At 38.1% G+C, this 27,534-nt stretch overlaps 1 protein-coding gene across 1 annotated transcript in view; it reads left to right on the top strand.

Moving 5' to 3' along the window:
* Positions 1–27,534, top strand: part of SND1 (staphylococcal nuclease and tudor domain containing 1) — a 421,454-nt gene that overhangs the window by 184,681 nt on the left and 209,239 nt on the right. The window contains exon 12 of the mRNA XM_079151650.1: positions 2,543–2,643. Within this exon, the coding sequence (XP_079007776.1) occupies positions 2,543–2,643 (101 nt within the window). The remainder of the gene's footprint in view (positions 1–2,542; positions 2,644–27,534) is intronic.

Here is a 27,534-nt window from a genome sequence, read left to right as displayed (position 1 = left end):
ACCTTGAGATTCACTTAGTTTATTTTTAAGCAGGGATTTTTTTCCCCCCTCTGCTAATAGAATTGAGGGCTTGAGCTTGTTAGATGGATTGTGTGAAAGTACAGGCTATGTGGACTTTGCTCATCTCCACATACTTATTAAATTCCCACTGAATGTGCAAATTGGACCATACGCTGTGACTGTGCCCTATTTAAATTTGGCCCTGAGATACTTTACATGCCAGATTTGTCCACCTTCATGCTTAACTCATACTTAGGATTTCTTGTTTGGTTCCTACCTTGACTCCAGATAATCCTGTTGCTTTTCTGGCCTCTTTCTACTTCTGTAGGCTAGCTGTAGGACCTTGGAATTTTGAGGCATTGTTCTTTTTCCAAATTTCCATGTTTTCATTTTTAAAATGAGTTTGTAAAGGGAAGACAGTATACAAGGATTTAATGGTGCAAGTAAACAATGTTGCTGAACTTGATGCTTGTGCAGATATCTTTCCGCAAATTGTAGAGAAGTGGGGTGTGTTTAGAAAAGGGATTCTGGATGAAGGCTCAGGCTATTTGATCCAAGGTGTGTCTTCAGTGACCCAAGCCAAGCATCAAGGCATATTCCATATGTTTGCTGTTGATACTGTATACTGATTTCTTTTGATTTGTGTTTATCTTTAAAATATTTCATAAAGAGGGACTGGGATTGTGTCTTAGTGGTAGATTGCTTGACTGTCATGTTTGAGACACTGGGTTTGATCCTCAGCACCAAATAAATAAATAAATAAAGGTATTGTGTCCATCTGAAACTAAAAAAAAATTAAATAAATATTTCATTAGGAAAAACTATTGTCTAGTGCATTCAAATCTGTTTTAGTATATACTAACATCAAACGATTTTTCCATTTTATGCCCTTAACTTCCTCTCTGTGCACACATCGTTTGTTAATTTAAGACCTAAACGTTCTTCTGGTTCTTTCTGTCCTAACCCATCCCCATCCCTACCAAAACTTCCTAAAATCACCTGTGTTGAATTAGTTGTGTTGTTTTTATTGACATACTGTGAAAACAAGTCTTAGCATCTTTTTGATGGTCATCTTGTCTGTTCCTCTTGATAGTCCTTAATCTCTGGTTCATGAGAAAGTATGACTGACTGGAATTACGTGTAATGTTCCTGAATCCTGGTCATATATCTAAATGCAGATCTTCCAAGTAGTCTGACAATAGAAGAGGTTGAAGAACTACTTCATCATAACATCTTGCAAAATAAGACAAGAATGTAGCAGACCTCTTCTCTGTCAAGGAGAATTCCTGTGGGGTTTCATGTGTGCATACATTCGTCTTTCCTCTTTGGCTATCAACTTTTTTCTTTCCTTTATCTGTTTTTAGAGCAGTTTTACATTTACAACAGAATTGAGCAGAAAATAGAGATTTCCCATATGCCCTTTTCTACCATATATGAACAGTGTCCCACACTGGAGATGAATATTTGTTAGTACTGATAGACATACATTGATGCATCACTGTTGCCCCATTCCATAGGCTTCGTATTATAACTTCTGTGAGTTTTAACAAATGTCTAATAGAGTGTATCCACCATTGTAGTATCATAGGGAATAGTTTCATAGATGTAAAAATTCCCTGTGCTCTACCCATTCACCCCTCCATCCCTCAGCCGCTGGCAACCACTGATCTTTTAACTGTCTTCCTAGTTTCGTCTTTTCCAGATGTCATATAGTTGGAATCCTACAGTACAAAGCCTTTTCAGATTGACTTCTGTCACTTAGTAATAATATATATCTGAGATTCCTCCTTGAGTATTTATGGCTCGAAAGCTCATTTCTTTTTAGCACTGGATAATATGCCACTATCTGGATGTACCACAATTTATTCATCTATAGGAGAACATCTTGGATGTATATCAATTTGACACGTTATAAACAAAGCTGCTACTAACATCCATGTACAGGTTTTTATACGGACAAATTTTCAGCTCCTTCAGGTGAATACCTTGGATTCCTAGATAGCATGGTAAGGGTATGCTTAGTTTTATAAGAAACTACCAGACTATCTTCCAAAGAGCCTTATAACCATTTTGCATTCCCACCAGAGGTGAATGAGGCCTTCTGTTGCTTTACATCCTTTCAAAACTAACTAGTGTGTCATTCTCACTAGTGTGTAGTGATATTTCATTGCTTAAATTGGCCATTCCTTAATGGCATATGATGTGGAACATCTTTTCCTGCTCTTATTTGTCATCTATATGTCATCTTTGGTAAACCATTCAGATCTTTTGCATTTTTAATCAGGTTGTTTTCTTATTGTTAAGTTTTAAGAGTTCTTTGAATATTTTGGATAACTATTCCTTATGAAATATATCTTTTGCAAATACTTCCTCTCAGTCTGTTGCCCAGCATCTTTTTTTTCTTTTTTCTTTTTTTTTTAAGATCTTAAATCCAGCAAATTAAACTGTGAGTTGGTCTTTCACAATTGTACAAGCATTCGTGGCTGGTAGTAACCTGGGCTACAGACTCCCAACCCTAATTCCCTTGATTCTTTATTTCCAGGTCAATGTGACGGTGGACTACATTAGACCAGCCAGCCCAGCCACAGAGACGGTGCCTGCCTTTTCAGAGCGGACCTGTGCCACTGTCACCATTGGAGGAATGTGAGTGTTCTGGCTGGCAGCGGCCCCGCTTCTGTCTCAAGTAGCTAGGAGTTCTCTGCTCAATCAGATCTCTCCTTCCTTTGGCTCTGTATAACTCAGTGGTTTATAATTATGTGCCTGTGTAGCACTTTATATTTGCAAAGTACTTTATAATCACTCATTAGCTAATCATATACTTTCATTATTGTTGTTAAAGATTTATTGGGCTCTGTGTAGCTGGCACTATGAAGTACCCATTATTAGTGTTAATAATGCTATTATTAAGTATCAGGCTGGCCCTAGGTACTATCCAAAATTAGTTCAAAAGATCCTCTGTATGTTGGTTTATGAAATTGAGTTGTAGTCACCATACCCCTTTAAAAAAAAAAAAAAAAAAAGAAAAGAGCAAGACAAGGAGAGGAAGAGGTTAATGGGACATGCTTTTTGTATGGTGGTCTGAAACCAGTAGATGCTGGAGTCATAGTCTCTTCAAGGTCTCTTGGTAGCCTGGTTGATGAACAGAATCTTTCAAGGGAGGTGTCTGGCAGGGGAAGGAGGAAGCCTGCTGGGCCATGCTTCCACATAAATATTAAAACAATCAGTCAGTCCCCAGTAGCAATTCTTTGCATAAAATATACCAGCATGGTAATTGTTTCCCTCTCTGTTTAATAGTCTTAAGTGCTGTTTGTTACCAAACTGGTATTTTTCTTTTCTTTTAAGGGGGCAGAGTGGAGGGAAAGAAAAGAATAGGTTTCTCATCAAAACGGAGATTGTCTTATTGAAGTATAATGAAGGCCGTTAGGAGAAATGCGTCTAGGCTACAGCACTGCCTCTGAGAGGCTCCTAGAAACTCTCCTACCAAGCAGGAGTCTCTTTCCTCTCATCTTGATTTCACATTTGGAAATGACTATTTTTAGCCAGTACCTGCTCCTGTATTTATTAATGTTGTTAATGTTCACACAACAACCGGAGCTTTCATTTTTGCCAGGAGTGCAATGTAGGTGTTTGATCTCATTACCTTCCCACCATCCCAGGCCACTGACTTTGTGGGAAGCTGGTTTCTGACAAATCAGATAATATTTTTGTAATATAAAACAGTAGGACAGGTTTTGGTCGTTATTCCATCTGTGTAACCTACAATAATGATCTACTACCAATTCCTCACTGCTTCTTAGACACTGAATGCATGCTCCCTACTGGAGACAACTAGAACACTGGTATCCCCTATCTTAACATTTTTGCTGTCGTGAGCAAGGAGTAATCTCCAGAGATTACTACTCTTCCTACCTAATTACTGGGGAAAATGGTCTCATGTCTGTAAAAGTGCACATCTTTATTTTTGGCAGATGGCCTGCCAGTGTTTATTTAACACTCTATTGGAGTGTATTATCTCATTTAGTTACCACCAAGGTATATTTCAAAAATAAGTTTACATCAGTTAATAAGTTAATTACATCAGTTAATAAAATAATTTAAAAATCAATAAAATAAGTTAATAATTAATAAAATAAATAATTAATAAAATAAGTTAATATCAGATATTCAGAGAGTGGTTTTTTTGTGGTGTAGGGCCTTCTTAGGACAATTTGAGAGAACTGACTTTAAAAAAAAAATTTTTTTTTCCCACTGTAGTGTTAAGGGTTTGCTCTGTGGCATGAAACCTTGAGGTTCAAGTGTATTTATTCTGGCTTTGACTGAGATTATGCCTTCTGCCTGTATAGGTGTCTCTTTGATATGCTGATTTCATTTCCTTTGGATATATACCTAGAAGTGAGATTTCTAGATCCTATAGTAGATCTATTTTTGAAGTTCTTTGAAGAGTCTCCATACAGTTTGCCATTATGACTGTACTTGTTTACATTCCCACTAACAGTGCCTGAGATCCTTTTTTACCCTTATTACCAGCTTTTATTACTTTTTGCTTTTTTCATAATAGCCATTCTGCCTAGGATGGGTGATACTTCTTTGTGGTTTTGATTTGCATTTTCCTGAGAGCTAGAGATATTGAGCATTTTTTCTATATATTTGTTGGCTATTTGTATGTCTTCTTTTGAGAAATGTCTATTAAGATCATTTGCCTATTTTTAAGTTGGATTACTTGTTTTTTTGTTGTGAGTTTTTTGAGTTCTTGGTATATTCTGAATATTAGAATTTACTGGTAGTATTGAAACCATTCTTCCCTAGACTGTCGTGTCCCCAGAAATAGGGAATTTTGTTTCCTTTATTCCTTATTATAGTCCTAGTATCCAGTTAATTTGTTGAATGACTTAAATGTATTGCTAAGAGTCTCTTTCCATGAAGCATAATAGGGAGTTCTTAGGTGTTTCATTACGTGGGATAGCTAGTTCTCTTCCTCCTCTTTTCTTTCTTTCTTTCTTTCTTTCTTTTTCTTCTTTCTTTCTTTCTTTCTTTCTTTCTTTCTTTCTTTCTTTCTTTCTTTCTTTCTTTTTCTTTTTCTTTCTTTTTCTTTCTCTCTCTTTTCTCTCCCTCCCTCCCTTCCTTCCTTTATCTATCTATCTATCCATTCATCTATCTAATCAGTACTGTAACACTTGTACCTGATTGCCTTCCTCTTGTAGTCTTCCTCTTTTATTTGGTTATTGGGAGCTCAGGGGTAAAGGTAGGTCACCTCCAGCAAGTGGACCTAATGGCATGCTTTTCGTGTTCTAAATTGACTTAGAGCTTCTGTTTGTTTATTTTTGCCTAAATGTTAAAAATATTTTCCTGAATTTATTTTTAAAAATCAAAATAATACTGTAGAAATTTGAGGTTTTAGTGAATAAGGTATCTTCTAAAAGTCACCTGTCTTGCTTAATGGCTAGTTATTTAAAAACACAGGCTAGGAAAGAGGATTTTTTAAAGCTTTGTCTCAAAAATTTTTATTTAAATGTAAAGATACATGTATTCAAATCTCTGACTTATGGACGGCAGGGATCACCTGTTTGGTATCCTAGTGAGCTACATAACTTCCTGTTTGGCAAGAAGACTCAAAAACACTAATATTAAAACCTTATATTTTTAAGATTTACATTTCTCTCACCTGTTCATATTACTCTTATTTTACAGCCATTTTAAAGCCATTCATCTTTATTAAACCTTTATAAGGATGCAAGTGTTTTGTAAACATGTTGTTTGTGTGCCTGTGTTTCAATGATTAATGCAATATTTAAGAACTTAATGAAAATAACAGGCACAACCAAAGTAAACTAGATTAAGAGATAAAGCAAATGGTTTAGTGGGGAGGAGGAGCAAAATGCACAGATGTGTTGGAGTGGCTCTCAGCCCTTAGCATTTGGTGTCATAGATTGTGTGGATCATTTAAGGGAAGGGTTAGTTAAGAGAGCTTCTGTAGTGTACATAGCTTCTCTGAAAGGTGGTTTTTTTTTTCAGACTTGTAGAAATGGTGTGAAATTAAGAAGTCCTGTGTAAATGATGTCTGTCTAATCTGTGGGCCTACATACCATATCTGTCCCGCACCTCTTGGCTTTCCACAATCTGCAGACTTCTCTGACTGCAAGAGTTCCTCTGAAGTTGGTGATTCCGGGGAATGAGAAGAAAGGGGTAGAAGAGATGGTGTCTCCCAAGGGGCTGTTTCAAAGCGGAGTTTTAGATGTATGTCACATGCAAAGCGTGTGCATTGTCTGTCTCCTCAGTAGGGCTCAGTGGAATCCTTCTGGTTTCCCTCTTGATGTGTGGGAGGGAGGCAAGGCTCAGGACCCTGAGGGGCCTTGCTGGTATGACACAGCCCTCTGGGGAATCAATGGAAATAAGGTTCATCATTCCTCTAATAGATTAAAAATTTTTTCTTAATTAACTTCACTATGGAGTTGGCAAGAGTTGTTATCTGTTAATCAAAACAGTTTAAATAAAAAATAAAAAGATCAAACCTTGAGTCGTTTCTCATTCTCTGGCTCCTGGTTTGGGAATTAGTTGATCCTTTTAGGCCCAGTTTGTGACGTGAAGCTGTCAAGATGGCGCTTCCTGTTAATTACTTTTTATTGTATTTAAGACACTTAAATAACTCTTCTTGTGATTTAGTCTTCTATGTAATTAGCTGCAGTGATTAAAATCTCATTCTTCCGTTCTTGCCAGAGTCTTCTTGAGGAGTGAAATTTTCTGGGGTGACCTTTCTCTGTGCTGGACTTCCCAATTACTTTGCATTCCAATTTGGCAAACCCATATAATCTATTAACTTGCTGCTCATGTCTTTCAAAGAAAAAAAAGCATCAGAAATTCACATTTAGAAAAAGGTACCTACAAACTATAACCGTTCACATATAACATATTCACTTCATCTCCCCACCCTCATCACTGGAAAACTGTCACACATCCAGAAGAGCCAGTGCCACTAAGCCATTTCTTCCTTTTTTCACATGATGTGAAGTATTTCATAGTGGTAGGAAACAACATGCCTGGCCCATTTTGGAAAAAGTAAAAGAATGGAACAGAAATTGAACTATGGAAAAGGTACAGTTGGAAAATGCATTTCCTTTCTGCACAAGATCACATGTTTTTAGAATGGTTTTTTTGTTATTGGTAATAGTTTCACTCTACTGGTTTTCATGGATTGATTCCTGCCACCCTTCTTTATTGATCCATGAGTAGCTGCTGCCCTAGCCTCAGCGCCTGCCTGAGTGTGGAGCCTTGCTGTCTCAACTAGTCTAAGTTCTGTGGGGCTTGGAACAGCTGAGGTGACCTCTTTGCTCTAATGATTGTCACCTAGCAGATTGAACACCATTTTTATGAACTTGCTTTTCAACTCTTTGGATTCTTACTAGAGACAGCTTGACTTTATTAGATTCATATAAACCAGACTTTTAACCTTGCGAGGAAAAAGACTTCTGTTCCTTTTTCTTTTCCTTGGATTCTGATTTCAATGGGTACTTTTATCCAGTAGTTCCAGCAGTGACTGAAGCATTGGGTTAGGTCTTGTCCTTACTCTGCTAGAATAAGCCTGTTTTAATCCTAGTTTTGTTTTTTGTTTTATTCCCAGTCACAATAGGAATAATTGCCATCCAATCCCCAGCTTTTCTGTTCCATAGCTTTGAAACTTTCTCCTGTCAGCAAAATCTATCTCAGAAATTTCAAACTTTAAAATATACTATTAGCATGTGGGTTTTAAGCTACAACTAGGAAGCACGTGACGTTTTGAACCTCTGTTTTGTGGCCTTGTCTTCTTACTCAGAGAGACCCCCAGCATCCTGAAGTTTCTCTTTCTTTACCTTAGAAAGAATTGTGACAGCATTAATGGCAGTGATTTGGCCAGGTGTTAGAATGTGGATGATAGCTAACTACGTTTTCACAGATTTATCACTTATACGTTATTATTTTTAATTAATATGGTGATGCTGTTTGGTTTTGCCAGGTTTTTTGTTTTTGTTTTTGTATTGTTGTTGTTGTTGTTGTTTTTTAAACTCCCTTGTTGTGAAGGGAAAAGGATACACCGGAATTAGATTTTGTTTTGTCTTATCTTGCCATTTTTCTTTCCTCTTCTTTCTTTCTTTTATTTTCCCTTAACTTTTCTTCGAGATTAGAAACAAACTACCAGCTAACCCACTTGCATTTAAAAGTGCAGCTTAGGTCCCTGACAGTGACAGTCGGCTTGATTTATGCACTAATGCTACTCTTCTTATTTTGAGTAGTGGACTTATGCTGGTCCGCAATTTGAAGGGCATCAGAAGCATCTGTGGCAGTAAGTGGTTACAATACTTTGGAAGGAAGTAGTTGAATAACTAGGCCTATCCTCTGCTAGTTCAAGTATAGCAATCATTTGAAGAGACTTGTCCCATAAAGCACTGTAAGAACAAGCTTGGCTATTGAACAAGGTTCAGTATTGGAGTCAGGAAAATACTGTTGAGTTTCAGACAAATCTGTCTCTTTTGTTCAGATATTTTGTGGCTGTCTATCTATGGAAATCTCATGCTGCCAAGCCTTATTTCCTTAAAACTCTTGGTTTCAAATTATTCGATAACCATCATCTCTGTATTGAAGTTTAATTTAGCTTTTCATAATGGCACCAGTGTATCTACAAATCAGCAAAATCCTTTGCTGAGGTGCACAACTCTTTTTCTTTCCACAAAATCAGTTGCATAGAGTGCCAGGCTATGAGGGATTTGAATATCTCCTGAGCTGACCCTTGGAAACTCTCCTTTTGGTTTTCCCAAAACATATCGTGACAAGCCTAGGAGAGAAATTGAGACTTTTCTCCAAACCAGGTAGCTAATCCTAAGAGAGGAGCATCCTGAGATATTGAGAGATATAGGTAAGCAAGTTCAAGAGGCCCCATTTGAAAGAGTAGAAATGCGGGCCCTGAGTGCAGGCATCAATGTAGATCATTGAGGGACTAGGCCCAGATTGGTGCTGTTAAGTGCTGGACACTGGAAATGTAGCAGTGAACAAAAAGGAAATAGTTCCACATGTTTAGGGTGTCCGGGCTTGCTGTTCATAATCAGCATTTCTTAATTCTAGGTTTGGGAACCTCAGATATTCTTGTAGGTATTCACTGACTTTGCCACTCATAGAGCAATATTTTTGAAGATTCTTGCTCTAAGAAACACAAATGACTTCTTCAGTATGGGGAAAGATCCACCCTCCCCCCACCTGTGTGTGTGTGTGGTGCTGGGGATAAAATCCAGGAACTCATGCATGCCAGGCAATGTGCTCTACCCTGAGGCACAGCTCAGCCCCCAAAGGTTCATTCCTATTTAGGTTTTGTCAGGGACTTTTACAGAGAGTTACCATTTAGAAATAGGTTAAAATATATATGAAAACTAATCCTTCTTACAATTTTATTTTTAGATGGTTCAGTAATTTAACTGTCAGTAGACTAAATGAAATGCTCAAATGACCACTCGCTGAAGCCCATCTGCCCTTTTCCTCCACATAGGGTAGTTCTTGAGTCTTTTAGGGTGGAGAAAGAAGCCTTAGGAATCACAGCAAATTGCCATGGTTCTGATACTGCTTTTGGTGCTCATAGGCACTCCTGAGGTACCTTCTTTCGAGGCCTTAGCAGATGGCAGCCTGGATACTAACTTCAGGACAGTTTCTGCTGTTAACTTCTTTGGTTTGTTATTCTTATATCCTTATAAATTGATACTATTCTCTAGTGTAGAGTGCTTTCCTAGCATGCTTGAGGCCATGGGTTCAGTCCCCAGCACCATACACAAAAAAGTTAACTGTACTTCAACTTATTAGATTTTTCAGCTTTTAACAATATCTGCTTACTATCTTATATGACAGATAAATACTTTTGCATGATTGTATTAATAACTTCCTCTCATAGCTCTCAATTTTGTTATATTATTTTAGTTTTACCAACGGTAAATTTTACAATCTTTAATTAATCAGTTTCTGATCAAGTATATGCTTCCTATTCTGAATGGTAAGAACATTAGAACATTTGAGCTTTCTTCCTTTCTCCCCTTTTAAAAGCTTAATTTTTTAATATTATCAAGATTTATAGCATTTATTGCATTTCTTTTCTGTAACAATAATTGTCTTCTAAGCCTTGTCTACAAATTCGTACTAGAATTTTAATTCTGCCCCCCATAGCTTAATACAAGTGTATTAAACCAAGAAGTATAAAAATGATTAAACCTATAGAAAAATAAATCTATGACACTAAATCCTTCAAGAAATTTAAATTAGTGTTCTCTCTTTTTTCCTTTCCATATTTCTTCAAGTGCAGCTGCCACTCAAATCATCCTTTTTACAGTATTTTTTCATTTTACCGAAGAATCTTCATTGTTTCCATGCAAGCAGTAAACTTTCTGAATTCCCAAGTGTCTAAAAAAATGTCATCTTCGTTGTTGTCTTCTTCCTCTTCTCCTTTTCCTCCTTCTTCTCCTTCTCCTTTTTGATGCTGGGAATCAAACTCAGGGCCTCATACATACTAGGCAGGCATTCTGAGCTGTATCCCCAGCCATTTTTGTTTTTTAGTTTGAGACAGTCTTGCTAACTTGCTGAGGCGGGCTTCAAACTTGTAATCCTCCTGCCTCAGCCTCATAAATTGCTGGTGTTACAGAGTGCATAAGAATTACAAACCACCATGCATCTTGAGCCAAATTGAAAGGGGGAGAAAGGTCCTTTAATGAACATGACAGCAAGCGACTGGGAGCGGGCTAACGCCTCAGGGGACTCCCAGCACCTGAATTTTGGAAGTACTGAGTTTATAAAGGCAAAAACCACAAGAACAGTTGAGGCACATGTAGGTCAGAAAGACCCTGTTGAGACAGATATTTGGATTACATGAGAGAATTGTTTTGATTACACATTTCAGTCATTTTGTGATACATCAGGGCCACAGTCAGGGTGGAGGGAAGGTCCTACTGTACTGTCAACATAGATACAGCCATCAGGAGGCTGAAAAGAAAGCACGTTTTTAAGTAAGCATAAAATGAAGTCAGGTCAGAACAAAATGGTGTTAAACTTTGGTTCTTTTCCATTTCAGCTTGTATTACAGGTATGCCTATCATGCCCAACTTGGTTATATTCTTATTCCTCTTTTTTTTTTTTTTTTTTTTTTTGGTACCAAGAATTGAATGCCAGGGATGCTTAACCACTGAGCTATATCCCTAGCCCATTTTTATTTATTTTATTTTGAGACAGGGTCTCATTAAGTTGCTGAGACTGGCTTTGAACTTGTGTTCCTCCTGCCTCTGTTGGGATTATAGTCATCCAACCACACCCACCTTGATTATAATCCTAATTGTTAGTTTTGTTAAAAAATTCTACCTTCAAAATTAGGGTTTTATTTCCCTGAGAACTTGGAAGTCATTATCTTCTATTGTTTCATCAATGCTAATGAGCAATTCAGTTTTCATTTCTATAAGTGTAGCTCCCCCTTCCCCCAGGTTTTTGAAAAGTTTGCAATTTTCCATGTAACTTTATTTTTTAGACATTTATCAAATTGTTTGTAGATGTGTCTTATTTTTCCTGCTGCTTACCTAGTGCATTTTTTAATTTGAATTTGAACATCTATATCTTCTTAAGAAATTTATTTATTTATTTATACATACATACATACATACATACATACATACATACATACACACACACATACATACATACCAGGGACTGAACCCAGGGGCACTTAGCCACTTAGTCACACATCCAGTCCTTTTAATTTTTATTTTGATACAGGGTCTCACTAGGTTTCTTACGACCTAAATTGCTGAGGCTAGCTTCTTCAAACCTGTGATTCTCCTGCCTCAGCCTCCCAAGCCACTGGGATTACAGGAGTGCACAACCACGCCCAGTCTGTTCTTTACTATAGTCACTCTTTTGCTTCTGTCCTTTGCTTCTGGAATTCTACTAGTATTGTATCAACTCTTAACATTCTATAACATTTAAAAAAAAATTTTAAGACCTCCTTTGCATTTGCTTTATATTCTGTGAAATGTCTTCAACTGAATCTAACAGGTTTCTTGCTTGGACAGCTAATCAGGCATATTACTTTCACTCATTCCCCCCTCTCTTATTTATTCACTCATCTCACTCATTTACTCACTCATTAGTTCATTTTTTTGGTGGAAGGGTACTGGGGACCAAACTCGGGGCCTTGTGTCTTGTGTATGCTGGGTGAATGATTTACCACTGAGCTAAACTCCATCCCCTTTTTTCAAATTCTTAGAGAATGCTTGGTTTATACTGAGCACCATTAGGCATTATGAATATATTAGTGAATTCAGGAGTGTAATGATTTCTACCTTCATGAAATTTATAGACAAACCAAATTATATTGTTATATCATGTGCATGTCTACTATGTAACAATGAGGCCCACTATTATGTATAATTATAATGCACCAATTAAAAATATGGAATAAAAAAATTACATCCTCTTAATCTAGCTTATTTTATTTTTTAAAATTTCAACACCTACTTAAATTTTGTCCTTTGTTCTATTTTAATAGCAACTTCTTTTTAGTTTATATAGTGTTTTCTCTAATATTTCTGTAACTTTTTTAAAATTAAAAGAAATAATATCCTCTTCTATTATCTGTTTCCTCCGTGATTAAAGGTTTTTTGTTTATTGTGTTCTGCAAAATATTTTTGTGAACCTTCATTTATTCTAACGAAGGTATTGACTGCATAATAATTGGGTTAGGCTGGTGGTGTTCCTCTGCAGGAACATAGGGCCGCTTCCCCAGGCCATCTCCATCTTGAAAGGAGTCAGTGGGCAACAGATTATATCAGAGGCCAGCTTCTTTTTAGGGTGTCTGGACACAGAGGCCCGGAGCAGATGGATCACAGACCCCACTAAAATGATCCAGGTGACGAGGCTCCTACGGAGAGCCAGACTGTGTTAAGAGTCACCGGGCATGGACTGTGATATGCTAGAAGCTGCTGCAAATGCTCTGGCTTCTGCTTTTCTTTCAGGCCACAGAGTCTGTCTTAGGTTCTTTGGTTTCATCAACTACTGTCTGCTGTACCAAAACACGTTTCTGTGAAGTGAATTATCTGCTATAGCACTGATTATTTGGGAAATAGCATTGGTATAAACTTGAAGTCATGTTGATTTAAAAGTGATATTCTCAAGTACAGAAACAGCAAGGGCTGTGCTTTCTCATATTTAAAGGAGAGATTTATCAGTATATAAAAGACTTTTTAAAAAATCTGTAAATCAAAAGTTGAGAAACCTACAGCAGTAACTTCCTTTCATGTAAGCTGTAACTTGAGTGCCTTCAAGAACGTTTATGCTTTCCTCTGTCGTTGCTGACCTGTGGCAGGCTGCAAGTATAGTTCAAAAGCTATGAAGACTTGTCCTCTAGTATCAAAATAATGGATTAATGAAGAAGGTTAAACTCCTGAGTCCGATTGATAAAATTGATCTCCGTTAGAAGTAAAACCCCCTGGTCCCTCAATCTCAAAAGGGGGGAACCATGAGGGCCCCAGGGCTTATGGCCACTTTGCCAGTAGGAAATCCACTGTGTGTGGATTCTATTGGATTGGTTTGTGCAAGTCCTTGCACTCAAAAGTTCCATAGGGTTTAAGTGGTCTAACTGTAATCCTGTTTTTTCCCACCGACCTGTTTGTTTAGAGTTTTCTGTGAAAAAATGGTTTTGTGAGCCATACCTACAAGTATAGGGTCAAAACCCTGTGCCCTTAGCTACTCTGTGGGCATCAGAGTTAAGGGGGAGAGCCTGGCTGGCCCACAGAGGCCTTCTCAGTGTAGTTCCCAATTAATTGTTCCGTGGTGTCCTTAAAGCCCACTCAGTGTGTTGCTTTGTATTTGTTGATAACGGCTTTGGAGTTCTCTTACTTCTTAAAGTCTCACCCCATCTACTTTCTGTTTTTCAGAATTTGATTATTAACATAATTTCTTCTTTTCCGGCATCTTTAGGGCTTTATTCTTTTCTATATCTGTCTTCCCCTTATTTCAGTGGGACCTTGTAAAGCGTGGCACATGGACACAGTTCTCAGTTTGCCATTCTGACCTCCTCCAAGCATTCTTTCTTTATTTCTTTGGATAGTGCAATTGATGTGATAAGGAGAAGGGACATTTGACATGGTTACCAATGCGCAAAACTTCTGAGTCCTTCATATGTCATTTCTCAGTCCCTTTCTCTTTACAATTCCTGTGGTCAGCACAGTAAAAAGTGTTAAGGGAAATAGAAAAGGAGTTTTTATAGATTTTTCTGTTTCCCAGTTGAGATGCTGCTTAAAAGAGATTTGCTCCAGTTCATACTGAGTGATCTTTTAAAAAGTAATAGAAACTAGTAACATTTACCAAAGGGCAAAAAATAGGGGGGCAATTTCCCATTATTTCATCATGCTAATATAATATTGATTATTTGGGGTCTTCTCCTTTTTTAAGAATTTAATTTAGGAACAAAAAGAAAAGCTTTCACCCCTTGAGACATAGTGTTGAGATGAAGTCCAGGGCAATTCGTTGTTGAATCTTAAGAGTCTTTGGATATTTTCTTTGGGGATGAGTTAGGCGTTTATTTTTTGTAAATTAGAGATACTTACAGTCCACCTCATAGGCCTGTTGTGAAGATTAAATGTGATAATGCATTGAAAATGGTTCCTATAACAGCCAGGTACTTAAATGATTGCTGAGCCTCTTTACCCAAATGGTGAAGATCTGGTGGTCTTCATTTCAGATCTGGTGGTCACTTCTCTCCAGTTTCTCTTTCTATTTCTTTTCCCTTAGAGTTTTCCCATTTACCTTTTTTCCTTGCCTATTTTATATTCCATCCTTTTATTATCACTTCCCCCAGGCTAAGCTCAACCTCTGATAATACCACTCATTTCCAGGCTGGTCTAAGCATTAACTTAGTATGCTGTCCAAAGATTAATTAAAAAAAAACAAACAAAATACCCCATTAGGTTATGGTTTGGATTTTGTTCTAGTGTGTTTTGTTGTTCCATTGGCAGGCACTTTGGTTTAGATTTATCTCTTCTCTCACTTTGTCATTTGTCACGATGGCTAAATCCCTTCCATTTCCCCCGTAACTATTTAGTGTATATTATGTTTAGCGAAGGTAGTAATGATTGATAAGGACTTGCATGAAGGTAGAAGTAATGGCTAGTCATGAATCATTCTTAACGTTTCAAGAAGCTTCACACACATTTACCATTCAGTAGGCACACAATCTATTTCTTTTCTTTTTGGTGGTACTGAGATCAAACCCAGGGGTGCTGTACACACCTGAGTTATATCCCCATCCCTTTTTTTTTTTTGAGACTATGTTGCTGAGTCTGTCCTCAAACTTGATTCTTCTGCCTCAGCTGAATAGTTGGGATTATGGGTGTGTACCACACAGTCTTATTTCTTAATAAAAACAGTTTATTGGATACCTGTCAATCTAAAAGATGTGCTAACCACTCACTTACCTTACTTGTTCTGGTTAGTGAGATGGCTGTCTGCTGCCTTTGTACCTGAGGTGATTAGACAGGGGGCTACTAACTTAGTGCTTTAGGGATTGGAAAGCTTTTACACTGAGCCTCTCTACCCTGATGCCTCTGTGAATTGTCATGCCTTCTATAAAAATGTGTTTAAAACAAGGAAACAAATGGAACTTGGAGGGAGTTAGCAAATATTGGTACCTTGGAGGTGAATATGTATGATAGACCTTACAGATGTATAGAGCATGAGTTTTGTAAATGAACTTGGCATTGCCTTCTACAAGATTTCAGTGTGTGTTTTTCATGGAGCCTTTTGGATTTCTGATGCATCTGCTTACATATAAATTGAGGTTCAGCAGACTGTTGCTTGAATGTGTGCTTCTATTGTGTTAAAATTGTTACTTATAAGCTATCACATATCAGGTCAGTAGCAAGGAGAGCTATTTTCTTATACCATCCCTTCTCCTTAAAAAAAAAAAAAAAGAAGAAGAAAAAAACAACAAATGATAATCTTGGTATTGAAAGCAAAAAATATGCCTTTAAAAAAAAAAAAACAGGAAGCAACTGTGCAATGCATTTTTTTTCTGACACCACTTTTTCAGAAACTTCCTCTGAAATGTTCATGTTCCTTCATGTCTCAGCACAGTCTGCAGCTATGGAAGCATGAGACCATTGAGTGAGGGTTGACCACAGAATCTGTTAGTGGCTTATAGTATTTCAAAGCAAGGAACCCAAACAACCCCTCCCTTCTCCCAGGGAAGGAAAGAATAGGAAATTTCAAAATCAGACCTTTTGCTGGGCCCATTTGTTGCTTATACTAGAACTACAAATAATTAAGTGAAAAAAATATTCTGATTTCCAATTTTTAGGAAAAATTCTGACCATTTTTTCCTTACTTTTTGTTGTCACATAGTTAAGTTTATAATTGGGATCTCGTTTCCATGACTTTTACCTGCAGAAGTTCTCTACTTTGTTTATGCAGTGGAAGTCTAAACCTGACTGCCACGTTTTAGACCTTAGCAAGGCAAACACTGTATTTGGTCCAGGTGTCAGTGGACTCAGGGGAACAAAAACAACACTCCCCTGTTCCTGTCCTGTCAACTCGCTAGGTTGTGGATCATAAACTATAATGGGAAAGATGGTAGAATTCTTCTAACTGGCCCCTTTTGCCTTTGTAACCCACACAAAATAAGAAAAAACTTACCAGGAGCTTCTACTCTACGAAACAACCTATGCCAAAACAATTTTCTTCTAACTTATCTAGAATGATTAGGCTCTGTGGACAAAAGTGTTACACTTCCAGTTAGTAATGGCTTGGTATTTCTCAAGCAAAATGACAGCCTTCTAGAATGTAGGCTGTTATTATGAGTTGTGTCTCTGAACCAAGCATTGGTTTTGTGTATCAGCATTTACATGAACTGTAGTGGGCGTGAAAGTGACTCTCTAGGACTGTCCAGTCCCCATTTTGGACATTAGTAGACTTCTTAGGTTTGGGTGGTTCTGCTTTCACTGTCAAAGTGGATCATTACAGATGCCATTATGTAATTTTCTGTCTTGGGGTATGTGTTTGTGTGGGCGGGTGGTTTTGTTTTGTTTTTAAGTGGTGTTTAATGTCAGGCTAATAATAAACTGGATACGTAGGCCTGGTTTTGTCATAATGGCCACGAGTTATTTGTCCCTGTTCCTCAGAGAGGCGGAGAACCCCCCCCCCCCCCAAGTGAGGTCTCTGTTTTTGAGGGGGCTCTTGTCATCACAGCTGCCTGGGAAGTGTAGCATGGCAGCTGGCAGTTCTGTTATGAAGAGGCAAAGATGAGGAATCTCTCAGGCTGCTACCACAACCGATTACTTGACTTCCTGCAGCCTAAATAGAACCATTAAGGGATGAGTTTGCTGTTCCTGAAATAATTATGAAGTTCTCCACAGTTCTCAGGTTCTGGTTCTTTGGGAAGGGCTAGTGGCTTGGCAGCTTTATGATTGGGGGGCCTTACATGTGCTTAGTTATTCTTGGCGCTTGATTTCTTGATAAGGAAAGTTTATTACTTGTAGTATTCTGTCTCTAATGTTTTTCACACAACTTTATGGAATCTCTTGAGGCACTTAAAAAAACAATGGCTTATGCCTGAATTTAAAATCTAAGTGCTGATGCTTATTTAAAACACTGATGGTGTTTTAACAATACTGATCTTCACTCCTAAAGTTCTTGCTTTGTCAGTTTGGAGTGGGGCCTGGCATTGTGTCTGGAATGACAATTTCAATGGGCAGCCTGCTTTAATAACCATTGGGAAAGAAAGTCTAGAGAACAGGAGGCTCCAAAACAGCCTTCACCTCTACTCTCAGATTAGACCTCCAGTATAGATGTAGGTAACAGGAGGAATAAAATAACCTTACTAATTTCTGTTTTCTCAGATCACTTTCAGTGTCTAAGCACAACCTTTTACAACTCTACTTTTGCGTGTTCTCTTGTACCAACTCTGTTTAGCAAAGCACACGATGCCAGAGCAGTGTGTAAGGGCTGTGGGGGTGATGGCTATTTCTAGCTCTGCCTCCGGCCTATGGGGTGACCTTGGCAAGTCATTTGCTCACTTTTCCAAATTCCCTTTCTAGCCTTTTTGGAAAGCAGAATAATACGCTAATAGTTTACTTCCTTAATGTATCTCTTTTTAATCTAAAACTCCTTTAAACCTCCTCTCAGGTTCTTGATAGAGTGGGCTGTGTTTCATGCTGGCGTTTGGGAGTGAGAGAAGCAGTAGCAGTGAAGCCTTATGTTTTCCTTTGGCTTTAATGTCAACCATGAATGTTTCCTTCTGTAACCTCTCCCTCCTCAGGCTCTTGGTCATAAAGTGAGTGGGTTTACTTGGAAGTCTGTGGGTTTGCAAGTCTGCCTAAGGTGCCTACCCTTCATTAATACAATCAGACTTTCCCAAACACATAGTTAACAAACATCTCTACTAGTTGACTTAGTGACTGAAGTGCTGTGAGCCAGTGACACAACCTTAGTTACCCTGCTTGCCTGAGAGAGCAGTGGTGTAGTACAATAGCGATGAGTGCATTTGGACCTGTAAGGTGACTTTTAATTCTATCTGTAACTGATTTTCAATTTCATAGATTTTTGGCTGGTTAATGGCTAATGTTCTCTTGTTTTAAAATTTACTCTTCAGGCAGTTTAAGATATTGACCTTTTGTTGTCACAGTTGTTAACTAACCAAAATTGTCCCCAAGTAATAAATATTTTCCAAATTCAAGTATTATTTATCCATGTCAGGATCAGTAAGCACCAATTTAACCAATCAAGCCAGTGATTAAATATCCATGAAACCTTGAGTTTATTGTGTTCTTTGGAGGGATATACTGATGTGTTGAAATGAATAATGTGTGTTTTGATGACTGAGGCATGATTATTTGGCAGCTTTCGATCCAAACTATTTTCTGGAGTAGATTTGCTTTTTTATGTTGATGCCCTTGTAGATAGATACACCCTATTGTTTCTGTCACACCTTTCTATTTGTAAAAAGGGCTTTTATTAGCTAGTATACACAGATAGGACAAACTAGCCAGTACCTTAATGTTAAATATTTGAATACTAGTGAGAGTTATAAAATTTTAAGAATTATATCACTTGCTTTTAAAGAGCCTGTCAAGGTGTCTTTTCAGGGTGTGATATAAATCTTATTCTTATAATGAGTTGGCAGAGAGGAGAGTTTCAGAAACAAGTAAAGTAGTGCTTCTGAGCCTCCAGGCAGGATTGGTTCCAGGGGCCCTGTGGCTACCCAGATCTGCAGGTGCTCAAGTCATTTATGTGAGGCTTGAGCAGTATTTACTTATAGCCACACATCCTCCCATATACTTTAAATCCTCTCTCAATCACTTACAATACTTAATAAATACTTAATACAGTAAGCATGCCATGTGAGTAGTTGTATTGTTTACAAAATAACAAGAAATTAAAATCTGTCTGTATTCAGGACCCATTTTTTTTCTGTGAGTATTAATCTGTGGTTGGTTGAATCCACAGGTGTAAAACCCACAAATTACGGAGAGTGACTCTTTTCATTTTGGTTTGGATCCTTTGAATTGAAACTATTTTCTATACCTTTCCCTGCACCATTGAAAGTTTGTATGCTGAGAGTGTGCTTGAGAATCCTGGCCTGTAAATTAAAGTACCATCTTAGTGTGGGACCTAGAACAAGAGGAAATCACAGCCTCCTGAGACTTCTACCTCTTATTCTAAGTCTCCAGAGGTTGTTATTTTCACATTCAAAAATCGAGGCGACAGTGGATTGTAGAGGAAGAGCCCGTGCCAGTGTTGTTCCGCCGTGATGGATCGCGTCGAGCTAAGGCAGTATTCACGGTGGAGTAGGAGGTGGTGCATAAGGGCCAGCACACCTTGCTTCCCTCCAGCCCTCAGCCCTTTCTACAGCTCACCCTTGATATTACTCACAATAGTCTTTTTCTGGAAGCTGCATCTCTTTATTTACAGTGACTCCAAAAGTCTAAGCTGAAGAATGGGCTCACCCCTAGAGTCTGCTAAAGGCAGGAATTTCAAAACTGACCAGACAGCAATTATTCTAAAACCCTACCCAAACTAAAGTTGTTTCCTGGACACAAGGCATTAACAGCTTCCTTAGCCCCCAAATTGCAAAAACAACAAAACAGAATTAAAATTTGGCCAGTTTTCTAGGGCTCTTTTCTCCCTCTCAGTAAGTGTCTATGAAGTGAATTGCCCTGTAGTTTGGGGATAATAATTCCCCATTCACAGCATGACTTATATGTTACCTACTCCTCTTTCCCCTATAATAACAAAATTGCTGTGATAACCATCCAACCAGTTTAAATAAAATCAGGTAATTCATTTCTAAATTGGAACTTGTTTCTTTTTAATCAGCCTTGTAATGTATTACAGACATCACTCTCAGCATTGGCTATGGAAGTGATTTAATGCTGGGTTTTTAATGACTCCTTCATTAATCCTGGTATTCTGGGATTTAACACTCTCTGGCCTTTGACCATTGGAAATGATGAAAACTTTGATCTCATGCATATTGGATAACACTGGACTGTTGGAAGAGCCATGAATCTTGCCTCTGTAACTGCATGTGTGATTGAGAGTACTGCGGATGGATGGGTGCTCTCCTGGGCCAAGCTTGCCTGCAAAGGAGATGACCACGATCTCTCTATCAGCTCAGGGTGACCTCTTCCCAGGACAGTTGGATTTGCAACAAGAATCTGCACTGACAGCTTTGTCTAATAGACATTTCTCTGGACTTGTGAAGTCAGGGTTCATTTCTTCACTCACTTCCTACAAGATGCTTTCTTTGCAAACACGTACCAAAATGTTTGTCCTTTGAACTTTTTTGGCAGGAGGGTGTCTGAGGAAATAATAGAATTTTATAGTAGGATGACATCTTTTAAAAAAATTTTTTTTTAGTTGTAGATGGACACAATATCTTTATTAATTCATTTATTTTCATGTGGTGCTGAGGATGGAGCCCAGTGCCTCAAGTGTGAGGCAGTCACTGTACCACTGAGCCACAACCCCAGCCCAGGATGATGTCGTTAACACTACCCACTCTCCATTTTATAAATAGGGCCACTCAGTCCAGCAGGAGTGACATGACCAAACCAGTGTTAATAATAATGAAAATTAACAGTAGCGATTACCAGCACGTATAAGGGGGACTTCTGTGTGCCAGGCAGAATCTAAATATAGTAATGCATTTTTTTCCTCACAGAAGCTTCAGGAGGGAATGTTGCAGGGCAAGTTCAGTGTTCCACACAGCTTCTCTTTGGACGTCCTGCTGCTGCTAAAAGCAAAGATGACAGTATTGGTTGCTCTCCTTCCTCCTAATGGAAGCTTCATGAGTGTTCTTTAGAAGAGAGGTGCCAGCTTGTTTACTGTAGAGTCTTGTGGCCAGGGTGTTAGTACCCTGAGAAAATGCCAGATTCTTTTTTCCCCTGCAAATAATTACTGCCCTGGAGATAGTAAGTCACCTTATACTAAGAGTCCTCACAAAGGCTATCATATTATAGAATGCTTCCTTGGTTACTTTGTTTTGAACACATAAATTAGCCTGAGACAGCCTCCATGGTACTAGATGAAGGTCACATGCAGAATCCTTCAAAAAAAGAGCTAATTTTTTAAAACACAAATGTAGCAATTATTCCTGTGAGTGTGACCCACTAATTTCAAGTGTTGTGTGTTATGGGAAGTGAGCTTTTAAAGGTCACCTGGAAGAACAGTGGGCCAGATAGTAAATATTCTCAGTGTTGAGAGCACAGCTGTTCAACGCTGCCATAGACCGTGTGCAAACCACCAACGGGTGTGTCTGTGTTCCATAAAACTTTCATTACAAAAATAGGCTACGAGTTTGCCAATCCCTATTCTGGGACTTGTGTTATGGAGATACAAATATATACCCATAGAACAAATGACTAAAATTTTTAGATAGAGAGGATAAGAGTAAACTACTTGAAAGTGGCTCTCATGATAGTATACACACACACACACACACACACACACACACACACATTGTGTCACCAGTGCAGTGTTTAGCTCGTGAAATTTTCCTGAAATGTAATTATTTTAAACAAACAAAACCCTTGTAGATTAGGTATTATAAATATTTGATGGTTTCACTTATGTGAAAAGTTTACATATTGAAGGTGAACAAAAACCATCACTCAGAAAGATTTTCAGGAAATCTGGTATTGCTTTATAAGCAGGTATATTTTCTTGTGATCTATTCTCTTGACCCCTATCAATTTATAAGGCAGTGTTTGGTTTGGGAAGTTGCTTTAGGTTCAGTGTGATGGCTTTTTGCACCCTTCTAATTCAGCTATCTCTATACTGGCCACTGGGGACAAGAGAGTTCCCCACTTCTTGTGTTGGTGGCACTAGCCACCATGCATCCTCTTCCTATTGATCATATCCTTCTCCTGGTTGTTCCCATTAGTATGTCCTTGTTTTTCTCAGTGTCTGTTTCTCATTCTTTGTTAATGCTACCCAGGTCTTGCTACCCCGAGCACTTTCAAACCTGTTACACAGCGGAGCCTTTCTGTTAGAATGATATTACTTTGCTTCCAATTTAATTTTCCAATTCCTTTCTTGTTTCTTTCTTCCTTTTGTCACTCTCAACAGTTCAGTACTGACCTAGCTTTGTCCTAGCCTGTTGAAATTTTCAATGTGATATAGTACGGCCTGTGACTTCCTGGGTTTTACTAGTCTTTTATTTATTTTCAGCAGATTCCTTTCCAAATGCATCTGGAATGACAGCTCCTGGATAAATGGGGTTAAGGAAATCTTCTCACTTGCAAAGCACCTGTGCTCTTTTTGGCAAGATGGGGGTAAATTTCCAGCAGAGTGGGAAGACCAGTTTTTATGGGGTAGGGTAAATCGTGTACATGAGAATGCTGGTGAACTGGTGTTACAGAAGTACCATTTGTATCTGCTAAATGTAAGAGATGAGATAATCGGTCATTATGCTAATTCTGGGTAACAGATGGTGGAGAGTTGTGCATCTCAACAACGGTATTCACCACGGGGGAAATGAGCTTGCACCCAGATCAGCAGTCAGGCAGGAATTCCATTGAAAGATAAACACCACTGGTGATTACAGAAGTTTGTCCCTCTGAGGACTTGTGCACAGAAGCTGGATTTCTTAAATTTCTCACTAGTCTATATGCTCTTGGCCATAGCCCTTTCTGTTACAGGACCTTTCTCCTCCTGATCGTAAAGAGTTTGACGTGGTTTCTCTCTGTTTGGTTAATTTAGGAAGATAGAGATTGGAAATAAGTTTAAATAAATGTGTTGCATAGGGCTGAGGTTGTAGCTCAGTAGTAGAGCACTTGCCTTGAATGTGTGAGTCACTTGGTTCAGTACTCGACACCATATTTAAAAAAAAAAATCAATAAAGGTATTGTGTCCATCTACAACTAAAAAATGTTTTAAAAAAATGTGGTGCATAGCATTACTGAACATTTTTCTTTAAAGAAGGATGCCATGCAGGTATTACAAACATTGTTGAATGTCAATCTTGAGAAATGAATTTCATAGATAAAATGAGAAGCAGAAACTGGGTATATCCTTTCTTTTGATTTTGGTATGTGACTTGGGGAAAAAAAGAGTAAGTTCTTTTGCTTCATATTCTCTCAGGGTCGGTCTTGATCCTACAATTTTTATCCCTGAATTATATCCCTTCAGTATTTTGGTAAATCATAGTTTCATTTATCCTCCATCTGCTGATGATTATCAACTTTTTATTTCTCTTTGCTTATCTCTGCTCTCAGCTTACCACACACCTGGTTTTCATTTCCATTTCTGGGTCCCACTCTCATCTCAGAACCAACATTCTTAATCCTGATACTGATTAAAATGGTTTCAAACTCAAGTGTGCCCCAGAATCACCTGTGTCGCTTATTAAAACAAACCCCAGGCAATGAGCTGGCCTCAACTTTTGTAGTACTCATTACAGTCTTCTTTTCCCAACTGATTCTGTTCCTCTTCATACCAGTCACTGACATGCTGAGATTGGCAGAAAGCCAAGAATCTAGACAAGGGTCGTTTTGAAGAGCTAAGTTGAGTTGGACACCTATCAGAATTAATCACTCCTTGTATAGGGAATCATTCCAGATGTGCTTTAAAGAGGCATGTTCATTCAGGTTTAATGGATTGGTAAGTTTAATTCTAAACTATGGTTCAAGAAGTCTACAAGTAGCATTTTAGATGATACCTCTCATTCTCAAAGAGGGATTACCCATCTGTAGCTTTGATTCCCTCCAGGAACCATTTGATCCTGCCTTTTTGACACTTAGGATTTGGGAAAAAGCAGTTTTCGTTACAGAGGTGGTGGGTTAGCTAATTATGTAGTTAGGGATTCCCTTGCCAGGTCTTTCCTGTAATTGGCGTCACTTATCCCATGTGTTTCAACCAGTCAGATCTAAATGAACACAGTAGCCTTGTAGATTTATCTTCCCTATCAACTTTCCCTCTCCAACACTGCCTGTGTAATACTGCTGGATTAATTTTCCACAAATTAATGCTATTATTTCACCACAACAGCTGTTTTAGACTTTCACAACTGTCTTCTTTAAAGCTCCCTACTCAGTTACATCTCCTCTGTCAGCACACAACTCATTTCTTACTTTATGGAGAAAATGTAGGCTTGTCAGGAACGTCTTTTACTTATTCTCTCAGTCCCCAACTGGTCTTCCTATGCTTGCTTTCTTATTTCCTGCTTTCCCAGCTCTCCAAAAGATTGTTCCTTCTTTCTTTCCAAACAAATTTTTATACCAAAATTTTCTAGATCCTCATGCTTTTGGTCCAGTGGGGATTTGAGGCCATCAGTTATCTCACATTCAACTATTTTTTTTTAATTGTCCTTGAGTCCTCTATTTATTATATTTGCTCTTCTCCTTCTTGCCTTCTCTTTATAGTCACATCAATTGAAAAAATTAAAAGAAGTTTCACTCTGTTTCCGTTTACTATTCATTCCTCCACCTCTGGGTTAGGTCCTTCCACATCATTCACTAATGCTTTCTTCAAGGTGCTTCTCAATCCTTACAGTTACTTCACCTTTCTTTAATATTCAACACTTACCTCTATTTTTTTTTAATATATATTTTTTTCTTTTGAGATTATCACTTTCTTGGATTTCCTGTACATTACCTCTATTTTTTTTTAATATATATTTTTTTCCTTTGAGATTATCACTTTCTTGGATTTCCTGTACAACTCTCCTTTATGTCTGCTTTGAGTATTTCTTAAATATTTGTGCTTCCTTTACTTTTGTCCTCGTTCCTTTTATTACCTCATCAGTTCCCATGGTTGTCCTTGAAAGGTGTCCCTCCACTCAGATGATTCCATCTTGATTGATAGTGTCACCATTCACTTAGACTTTTAGTATAGGAAGTAAGGAAGAGAACTGTCCTCAGCCTTACTTCCTATACCTAATGATCACATGGTACAGCTCAGGCACATTCTGTTCTTTTTCTCCTTCCTGCCTGGTTTATGCTGTCAGCATGGAATAACACAACTGTCTCCAAATTGGCCTATTTCTAGTTTTATTCTCTTCTGATCTATTTTCTACATGACTGCTGTAATTCTCTTTTCTGGAACACAAATCTGATTATCTTCCTGCTTAAAAGTCTTCATTTATTATTCCACAGCAACTTTGGGATTATTCAAACTCATGATCTGGCCCGTGCCTACCTCTCCATGTTTATATTTAACATTCCCCTCTATTCGTGTCCATCATTTCTGTAAAAAAATTAAAACTTGCTAGTCTTGAAGTTGGTATGGTCTCTGCCTGGAACACACATTTCACCTGACTTGCTCCTGTTCATCCTTTAGCACCTGCCTCCCTGCAAGTCAAAATTGGAATGGACATTTTGTGTATATCCTTCCCCAGCACATTGTGCTTACTTACAATAAAGCTTATAGTACTTGTAATACTAGTTCACAGATATCTTTTTTTGTTGTTGTTCCTAGAATGTTATGCAGTTTTTTGCCCTGTAGAGAGTCTTTGAATTAACAAATGCTCAAATACTTTCCGTGGCTCCCTGTGGGTTATCTTATTATTTCTAAGCTCAGCTGAGTTAGGTCTGAAATGAGGATGAATTATGCCTTTTGTGGCATCATTTAGAACTTTAGCTTTGCCTGGGACCCTAAAGGTTCTTCAGGTTACTCCCCTTAATATGATAGGCTTGAAATATGACTTAAAAGGAAAGTGACTTTTCTCAGGTTTTATCTAATTAAAGCCTGAATTGAAATTTGGAATTTCATGATTCAAAATCTAAGTGAAACTGAATCTCATTTGCATGCCATCCCCAAATTGCACCTTTTTCTTAGGCCCCAAGAACATGACATAATCATTTTACCTTTGTACTCTTATTTGTGTTCTTTTCTTAAAATTTTTTTTTTCTATTCAACAGCTTATTTACTGAATGAGTACATGATGGTGCCAGGCTCTGTTCTTGGCATGGAGGATAAAGCAATGAATATCAGTTCAGAGAAATCTTTCCCTTTTTTTTTTCTTTTTCTTTCTTAGCTTACAGTGTTTGCAATGGGGGGCAAACAATGAAAATATGCAGTATAGAAGGTTTAAAAAAAACCTGCTATGATGAAAAATAAAGCTAAGAAAAGGTACAGAAAGTATTCCAGGGTTGAAAGGATGAAGTTTCTCAGTAGGGTCATCAGAGAGGCCTCAGTGACCTGGTGGTGTGTGCAGAGATAGGAAGGAGTTGACAGAGCCAACAACACAAAGGCGAGGGCACACCAGAGAGACAGGGCTTGGGCCCAAGTGCCCGGATAGCAATGAAGACCTTGTGGCTGTGGATTGGTGAGGGGTGGGGTTGGGGGGTAGAGAAAGGAGACAGCAGACATGTCAGTTTTGCAGGCCATTAAATCCCTCGGCTTTTACTTTGAATGAAAGCAGGAGCCATTCCAGAGTTTGAGTAGAGGAGTGGTGAAGAGCCCGCTTGACTTTCATCTTCAAAATGTTTCTGGCTAAGCACTAGTCTGACTTGTGGTAGAGAAAGTTTGGGCCTTCGGTGCATGTTTTTTTTTCCTTTTGTTAAGTCCAAGTCTTATTGATTTTTAAATAAAGGTTTTTACTTTGAAGTAATCACAGACCAGCAGTAGTTGCAAGAGTGGTAGAGAGAGATCCATCCCAAGTACCCTTCATTCAGTTTCCATCAATGGTTCTGTCTTATGCAGTGAGGGTACGGTGTCAAAACCGGGAATTTGGCATTGGCATAATATGTACACATATTTCTGTATATTATGTGTCCATTCATATCCACTACAATGAAGATAGAAAGCCATTCAGTTATCACAAAGATCACCCTTGTGCTGCTCCTTTTACCTTTTTCCCTTCCCCAAATCCCTGACAACTATTATTTTGTTTTCCATCTCTACAGTTTTGTCATTTCAAGAACATTAAGTGGAATCATATAGTATGTGATCTTCTAAGTGGACTTTTTTCATTCAACATAATGCCCTTGAAATCCATTTAAGTCATTGCTTGTATCAGTATTTATTCCCGTTGACTTTTTGTAACCTGTATAT

Source organism: Sciurus vulgaris (assembly GCF_902686455.1).
Source record: "Sciurus vulgaris genome assembly, chromosome: 8".
Classification (NCBI taxonomy): Eukaryota; Metazoa; Chordata; class Mammalia; order Rodentia; family Sciuridae; genus Sciurus; species Sciurus vulgaris.
This window is presented reverse-complemented; position numbering and strand designations above follow the sequence as displayed.